The sequence below is a fragment of the Budorcas taxicolor genome, chromosome 16 (genome assembly GCF_023091745.1).
Source record: "Budorcas taxicolor isolate Tak-1 chromosome 16, Takin1.1, whole genome shotgun sequence".
NCBI lineage: Eukaryota > Metazoa > Chordata > Mammalia > Artiodactyla > Bovidae > Budorcas > Budorcas taxicolor.
Window position 1 is genome coordinate 55,257,119 of NC_068925.1, and position 8,565 is coordinate 55,265,683.

Below are 8,565 nucleotides of genomic sequence, written 5' to 3' on the forward strand. Positions count from 1 at the left end.
TCCATGGGGTCACAAACAGTCGGATGCGACTTAGCGACTGAACAACAGCAAAGAAAATTGTGTATCTTTGCTGGTCACAACTACTTTAACTCAAGGAGGACAACTATACATGCATGACAAGCATGGATTGGTGAGGACAGGGCCTCTGGTTCATCTGCAATGTGGATGACATCCTCCAGAATGGAGGATCTTGACTTGTGTAGTGAAGCCCTTTCCCAGCACAGAAAGGCCAGGAACTGAGACCTATGGACCCACCAGGAGAACCATGAGGACAGCTCACATTGAGGGTCATGGCCTGAGTCAGCACTGAGTACCCTGTCTAGAGTTTTTCACTCCAGTGATTCAGTGGCCACTGAGTGTGTTGCCCTTGTTGTGTGAAGTAACCAAGTGAACAGCCACAGAAATAAGTAAGAAGGTAACATGTTCTCGACAGAATAGAGAATTAGTGAGGATAGTGGGGTTTCTGATCATACAAATTCTGTGTGTTTTCTTTCATGAGAAACTGGAGATTCCAGAGGTGAAAACAGACAAAACACAATAATATATCAGGAAGGGCACCAGGTACAAGTACAAAGGTTTCTTTATTTGTGACCATTTATTTACAATCTCCACTCAAAGATAATGCCACATATGCATACAAGATTTCCATCCAGAAAATTAGATTCATCTTTGTGATGCTATAAAGCCAAGTCTCTGAAAGTCCCAACATCTCTCAGAGTCTACATTTCTCCTTGCAATCCTGCATCTCCACTGAATCATCTTTCCTTTTCCCATTCATACTGAGCTGACGTCTGAAACCATGGATCAGTTTTCCTTTTATGATGCATCTATTCCCCATATTTTAGTTTCTAAGTGCCCAGAAGAAATCTCTGATAGGTGCATCCAACTAGGCAGACATGTAACAGTGGCACAGAAAGGGCTGCTCAGGATAGAATGTCTTATTGCTCCAGCAAGGACATGGGCTGGAGCTAAGCCAGATGGCCCTTGGACGTCCTAAATCCCGCATAATCTCAATGAGTTTATCCCGAAGCTGGGCCAGTCGGCCCAGGTGGAGGGCTCCATGAGGGCCGTAACTCTCCTGAGGGGCAGGGTAAAACTCATCACTTAAGTTGATCAGCCCAGTGGTGTGGCTCAGCAGCTTCTCCATGATGGCCATAGAGAGGACATTCCCACACAGACTGAAGGTCCTGAGCTGGGAACAGCAGCTCAGGACAGGCAGGATGGACTCAAGATGGGACTCTGTGATCCCACACTGCTCTAAGTTCAGTTCCTGGAGGGTGGCTGCAACTTGCTCCAGAAGAATGCAGAGGATCTTAGGACTAAAGTCAGTCATGGTGACCCCACTCAGATCCAGGCCTTTGAGCTGATGGATGTTCGGGCACTGGGACAGGTGGGTCAGGTCTAATTCTGTAAGCTGGCAGTTAGTTATTGCCAGGTGGTCCAAGGGGGTCATCAGGCATCTGGGGAGAAAAAAAAGTGATGAAGTCTGAGAAACCCAGGGGGCAGCTGTTTTGGGAAGGTGAGTGGCCCAAAGACAAGGTCCTACTAACTGTCTCCTGAAGGTCAGTACTCAGAATGATCTGTCTCCTTTTTAACCTGACATTTCATCTCTGCATCACCTGAAAACCACCTGTGGTTTGTATGTTCTCTGGTAATACTTCACTACTATCATCTCAGAATCATGCATTTCTTAAATATTTACTAACTTATCTGGAAAAGGCAACATTTAGGGACTGGTAATTTGAGACAAGTTCAGAAACTTGGAAAGCACAAAGTTTTTCTTTCTGTCTCTGTCTCTCTATCCCTCACATTCTTTTCCTTTTTTTTTTCTGGCCATATCACATGTGCAGCTTGTGCAATCTTACTTTTCCCACCAGGGATCAAACCTGGACATTCAGCCCTGAAAGAGCAGAATTCTAACCATTGGACTGGCAGGTAATTCCCCACACCATCGCTTTAAAATTGCTTTGATTATAGGTGGCTTCCCTTCTTTGATCTCCTTTCACTTACCTATTTTCCTAAGTCATGTTACATACATTTCCCTTCTTGAGAAAGAATCTGCCCTCACTGGGTCCAAGCCTCACCATACACAGCTTTCTAGTATGATGTCTGTGTGTGTTTTTCTACCTTGATTTCAGTGGTGAAGTGATACCACAGCTCAGGATAGAGCAGCTAGGGACCTTGTGTGCTTCACATGCCAGTGATGTGTTCACTGTTACCTACGCAATGTTCCACACTCACCTGAGCATCTGGTCCAGGCAGCCTTCAAGGAAGGAGGGAGAGTCTAGATAGAGATCCTGGAGATGGTGCAGCTTGAGAAACTGAGAGGTAAATAGGACAACTTGCTCCTGCTGCTCCTGCTTCTCAAGGGCAGACACGTGAATGCGGGAGATAAGGAGTCTCTGCACATTGCTCATCTGACCCAGGAGAGGAGCAAACTTGGCCAGGGTGGACAGATGCCAAATCCAATTCGCTTGCACCTCCTGGATGCAGTCCAGCTGCACCATATTCAGGACCTTCATGACATTTTCCACAGGCATTGCAAAGATGGTCAGCTTCTTACAGCAGAGGTGAATGGAAGCTTTTCTCTGCTCCATCCACCTGAGGAGGTAAGTAAGGAAGTTATCCAGGGTCATTTTCTTCAGGCAAAGCTCTATGTATATCTTCAGGGGAGCCAAGGGATGATGGGTCTTTGAGCTCTGCTCAGCCACTGGTGCCATTCCGAAGCTTGAGAACCCATGGGTGCTGGCTCCAGACCACATGTTCCAGACGCTCTGGCCAGTATTCCGCAGATCTAGCACCCGTAGTTTGCACCTCCTATAAGGACAGGAGATTAACAGGGATATATTGAAATCCACACAGAACACAACCACAGTCTCAGCATTTGACAAATGACTGCCCACCTGTGCTTTTATTTCGCATATCTCATCACCTGCTGCCTTGCCCTCTTCTGCCTCTTTCCTCCAACTTCCTTTCTCCTTTCTAGTTCTCCACTTCTAGTGGGATTAAGCATCATAGGAAGGAGATAGGGCATGTTCCTTCAATCCCTCTTGCATTGTAGGCTCATTTACACATTAGTAAAGTATTTTCCATAGTGAGCCAAGGCCTCTGAGCTTCTTCACTGCCATCCTCAGAACCCTCTGGCCCAGCCATTGGCCATCCACTTAGCCCACCCCAGATGTCTCTTCCAGGATTCCCAGAACCCTATCAAGCTACCTGCATCTGACTCACCTGGAACGAACCTTCTGGGCAAGCAGGACATCAAGTGCTTCCAGGACTGCTTGTAGGGGCCCCACATGAGGCAGGTCAATGAGCCCCCCCAGAGGCAGGCAGACAAAGGGCCAGGCTTGCACCATGGCCTTTAGGGTCTTGATGTGTCTCCCATGGAAGGCGTCCATGAAGAGGTGTGGGAAGAGCTCCGTGGGCAGAAACTCCAGAGCAGAACTGACCAAGGCATCTTGCCTGATCAGGTGCATTCCAGCCAGGTCCAAGAGTCTGGGTGGGGTCGGGACACTCATCATGGCTCTGCTTCAAAAAGAATCCTGTGGAAACTGTCAACAAACAAAGCATCCATGTCAAGCCAAAGAGGAACACATCTAAAACAATCCCCCAACCCTTCAGAGATACCTACTCAGGACTGATACCTACCCAGCTCTGGCAGGGGTGGGAGTGCCTCAATAAGACCATATGACATTCAGGCCTCAATGGGCACCAAGTTGTAACTCTTTCCCTATTCGATTCAGAACAAGCTTCTCACAAGACCAATAAGGAGGAAAGGCAACCACTAGCCATTTCAATTCAATCCAGTCCTTTGCTTAATTTGTGTCCCAGCAAGAAGTGTGAAGCCAGGAGCCTGAAAGCTCACTCCAGTCTTTATGAGTGGAATATGTCAGACCATCACTTGTAGCCCTAAGTCTATGGGAAGAGGAAGGTCATGTGTACCCACACAGCCTCCATCCTCAGTTACCCTTAACACAAACGCCATTTGTGTAAAAAATATGTATTTGAAATTTCACGAAACAAAACTCCAAACAGAGAGTTTAAATATCTGCTGGGTAAAGACATTAAAAAATGATGCCAGCTAAAGCACTAATCAAAATGTTTTGAGATTCAGGCAAAACTACACTGAGAGGCAAAACTAAAACCTGAAATGAGTTCATCATAAACAAATGATTTTTTGAAAACTCTCCCTGCCATCCAGAACTACAAGTCACTCTTCAAGATTAGCTAACCATGGGGAAGGAATGGTTATTCTTATATGACAGAGGTAACTTACTGGTCTGATGTTGCTGGTGGGGTGCTCAGACCTCAGACGCTGTGAAGAACTCAGCTGGTGTCTCCAGAGCAGGAAGATTCTGTATCTCTTCTCCAGTGCTTCAGACATTTATACACCTTTCTTGTCCCATAATCCCTCTGTCCCACTGCTTATCCAATCAGAAAGGGACATCTGATTTAACTATAGAAGACCTATTGGATTGGTCCTGATTGGATTATCATATTTGTCTAGAGTAGTTGATTGAAACATATACACAGTCAGGAAACAAGAAGAATGATGGTGTGGCTGGCTGATCCAGGACCTAGTCACAGATTCACTTCCCTAAAGCTGACTGAATTCTACCAATATGGACAGTTATATTTGTAAGGGTCAGACAGGAAAGGGACTATTGGTCCCTGCCACTGGACAAGAAAAAAAGTTGACAGAATCACCGTTGGGGGAACGTCAGTCAAATCAACATTAGCAATATGTCCATGATTAAAACAGTTTCATGAAAACAGTGGTGTGTTATGAAAGAAAACAAAATACTCTCATCCCTATATCAGCTTTTCACTGAGGAGTTAGGTAGGAAACACAGGAGGGTGTGTGCCTATTCAGGCAGCCAGGGAAGAGCTTTGGGGATATGGTGGTTTTTCCAGCCTTAAGTCAAGCCTTCTCTGAAAGTGGACAGGCTGGAATTTCAGTGAGAATACAAGGGATTCTGGACAGTTTGGAGCTGGGCATTCCTAAAAGGACAATGTGAATGATAGCAGCAATGTAAAATAGACGTTTTTTTTTAACTTCTTCTTCTTCTTCTTTTTTTTTTTTTTTTCCTTTTTTAGAAACAGGGAAATTTAAAGACATTGTTCTGGGTGATATTAAGATAGTAAAATAGGGCTTCCCTGTGGCTCAGTGGTGAAGAATCTGACTGCCGATGCAGAAGACACAGGTTTGATCCCTGTTTCGGGAAGATATCATATGACACAGGGCAACTAAGTCCGTGCGCCACAACTGTTAAGCCTGTGCTCCACAAAAGAGAAGCTACCACAATGAGAAGAACATGCACAGCAACTAGAAAGTAGCCCCCTCTTGATACAAGTAGAAAAAAGCCCCCCACAGCAGTGATGGCCCAGGGCAATAAAAATAAATAAATAAAATAAACTGAAGAAATACAGTAAAAGAGAGTGGCTCAGAGGAGACACTGTCATCATAGATGGCATCTTTTCCCAAAAAGCTGAGATCAGAACAACCAACTGCAAGAAAAGATGAAATCTAAGATATGAGAAGAGGAAGGGCTGTCAATACTGGAATCAGATATTTCCCAGACTCAGAGGCAGTGAAGGTGGGCACTCTGGGTTCTTCGGGAACTTGGAGCCAGAGAAGAAATAAACCTCAGCTCCAAATAACCCTGTCATCCAGGGGCAAGTGCTACCAGCTGAGATTTGTTTACTTATTTGTTTATTTATTTTTCTCACTGAGGACAATCTTCAGATAGCAAATTCCCCAGCCATTTTTCAGGAGTGAATGTGTTTGTGTGCTAAGTCACTACAGTCATGTCCGACTCTTTGCAACCCCACGGACTGTAGCCCACCAGGCTCCTCTATCCATGTATTCTCCAGGCAAGAATACTGGAGTAGAAGCCAAATGAACCATAATTTCATTAGCACTTCTCCTAGTGCATTTAGATCATTACTGTTTTACTCATAACTAGCCATGTTCAGCACAGATTCTGATCAAAGTGACACCATTAGGCACAGAAGTAAAATACTGCTTTTCTTGTCATAAATGCCAACACCTTTTCTGCACTAAATATGGAAACACTTATTGGTGTTTAATGTGCTACCACAGTCATGTATGATTCCCACTTTGGGCTGCATCATGTAAGGATTTCTTTGAAGTCTATGGCCACACGTAAAGGGAAACCCTTTGTCCACCTTTAAGAATTTTCCGTGCCTCTCACTCACCTAATTATTTGATGCCAAAATTATTCTTATACACCTGTGGCCACCAAGGTGAAGGCACTCTGCAGGTAGTTCTCAGTCTTGGTCACTTTCAGGAAGATGGCTTCCACCATATTTCTCTCATGTATATAAATGGCCTTTACATAAAATAAGATTAAACTGGATTCTACTCAAGTGACATTTAAATCCCAGGGCATCGATCCCTTTTATTAATAACTTGCAATTAGATTGAGATTAGTAACAACAATAAGCATGAACATCTCTGTTATTGAACAGAAACCGGGTGAACAATCATGCAGGCACTTTTTATTCATTCCTTCAGATAACCTTAAGAGGAAATCTGAACTTCACTCATATTGTCCCTATGTGTAAGCTGTTGATTCAAGGTCACTGCCAAGTAGAAGAAACTGCCCATTTCTGTGAAGAGAATAAGTAGTTGACAGGATCAGAAGAATTTTGCCCCCCCTCCCCCCACCAAGTTGCCAGGAAACCTAAATGTTGGAAATGACAATCAGAGAGATTTCATGTGATGTTCGTGGAAATTTGGAAATTGAGAAATCTAAGCTGGGAATGTTTCTATGGGAGCACAGCTTCTGTGAGATCCAAAAGGAGCATTGTTCTAAAGGCTCACCTTTCATCCCCTTGTAGTCAGTATCTCCAGTCAAATAATAAATCAGTAAATCAAGTAATAAATCAAAAGAAATTTAAATCTGCTTAATAATGCTAGTGAATATGTGATGAAAAGGGTAGCCTCTTACACTGCTGGCGGGATGTAAATTGGTACAGCCATTATGGAAAACAATATGTAGGTTCTTCCAAAACTAAAAATAAAGTTGCTATATGGTCTAGCATCCAACTTTTATGCAAATATCCAGAAAAATCTATTATTCAAAAAGATACACACACCCTTATGTTGATAGTATTATTTCCAATAGCCAAGAATGGAAACAGCCTAAATATTTATCTACAGAAGAATGAAAATAAAGATGAGTTTTACATACATATATAGGTAAAGAATATATAGCTCAGTTGGTAAAGAATCTGCCTGCAAGCAGGAGACCCCGGTTGGACTCCTGGGTCAGGAATATTCACTGGAGAAGTGATAGGCTACATGCTCCCAGTATTCTTGGGCTTCCTTTCTGGCTCAACTGGTAAAGAATCTGCCTGCAATGTGGGAGACCTGGGTTAGATCCTGGGTTGGGAAGATCACCTGGAGAAGGGAAAGGCTACCCACTGCAGTATTCTGGCCTAGAGAATTCCATGGACATAGTCCATGGGATCCCAGAGTCAGACACGGCTGAGTGGTTTTCACTTTCACTGGAGCACACCAGGCTTCCTGTCCATCACCAACTCCAGGAGCTTGGTCAAACTCATCTCCATTGAGTCAGTGATGCCATCCAACCATCTCATCCTCTGTCATCCCCTTTTCCTCCTGCCTTCAGTCTTTCCCAGCATCAGGTTCTTTTCCAAGGAAGTCAGTTCTTCAAGTCAGATGGTCAAAGTATTGGAGCTTCAGCTTCAGCAGCAGTCCTTCCAATGAATACTCAGGACTGATTGCCTTTAGGATTGACTTGTTGGATCTCCTTGCAGTCCAAGGGACTCTCAAGAGTCTTCTCCAAAACCACAGTTCAAAAGCATCAGTTCTTCGGTGCTCAGCTTTCTTTGTAGTCCAACTCTCACATCCATACATGGCTACTGGAAAAGCCATAGCTTTGACTAAACAGACCTTTGTTGGCAAAGTAATGTCTCTGCTTTTTAATATGCTGTATAGGTTGGTCACAGCTTTTATTCCATGGAGCAAGCGTCTTTTCACTTCATGGCTGCAGTTACCATCTGCAGTGATTTTGGAGCCCAAGAAAATAAAGTCTCTCACTGTTCACATTGTTTCCCCATCTATTTGCCAAGCAATGGTGGGACCGGATGCCATGATCTTCGTTTTTAGAATGCTGAATTTTAAGCCAGTTTTTCCCTCTCCTCTTTCACTTTCATCAAGAGATCTTTAGTTTTCTTCACTTTCTACCATAAGGGTGGTTTCATCTCAGTATCAGAGGTTATTGATATTTCTCCTGGCAATCTTGATTCCAGCTTGTGCTTCATCCAGCCCAGTATTTTGCATGACATACTCTGCATAGAAGTGAAATGAGCAGGGTGACAATATACATCCTTGATGTACTCCTTTCCTGATTTGGAACCAGTCTGTTGTTCCATGTCCAGTTCTAACTATTGCTTCTTAACATGCATACAGATTTCTCAGGAGGCAGGTCAGGTGGTCTGCTATTCCCATCTCTTTCAGAATTTTCCACAGTTTGTTGTGATCCACACAGTCAAAGGCTTTGGCATAGTCAGTAA

General features: G+C 43.9%; 1 protein-coding gene across 1 annotated transcript; it reads right to left on the bottom strand.

Moving 5' to 3' along the window:
* Positions 1-886: 886 nt before the first annotated feature.
* Positions 887-3,518, bottom strand: LOC128061279 (PRAME family member 8-like). Its single transcript, XM_052653569.1, has 3 exons — positions 3,232-3,518; positions 2,242-2,817; positions 887-1,460 (listed from the first exon to the last, which is right to left on the bottom strand). The coding sequence occupies exons 1-3, from the start codon at positions 3,516-3,518 to the stop codon at positions 887-889; spliced, it is 1,437 nt and encodes a 478-aa protein (XP_052509529.1).
* Positions 3,519-8,565: the final 5,047 nt, after the last annotated feature.

Coding starts and splice junctions, on each gene's coding strand:
- LOC128061279 (XM_052653569.1), bottom strand. CDS start 3,518: ATGAGTGTCCCGACCCCACCCAGACTCTTGGACCTGGCTGGAATGCAC. Junction 2,818..3,231: donor GCCCAGAAGGTTCGTTCCAG/GTGAGTCAGATG, acceptor CTGTCCTTATAG/GAGGTGCAAACTACGGGTGC. Junction 1,461..2,241: donor TGCCTGGACCAGATGCTCAG/GTGAGTGTGGAA, acceptor TTTTCTCCCCAG/ATGCCTGATGACCCCCTTGG.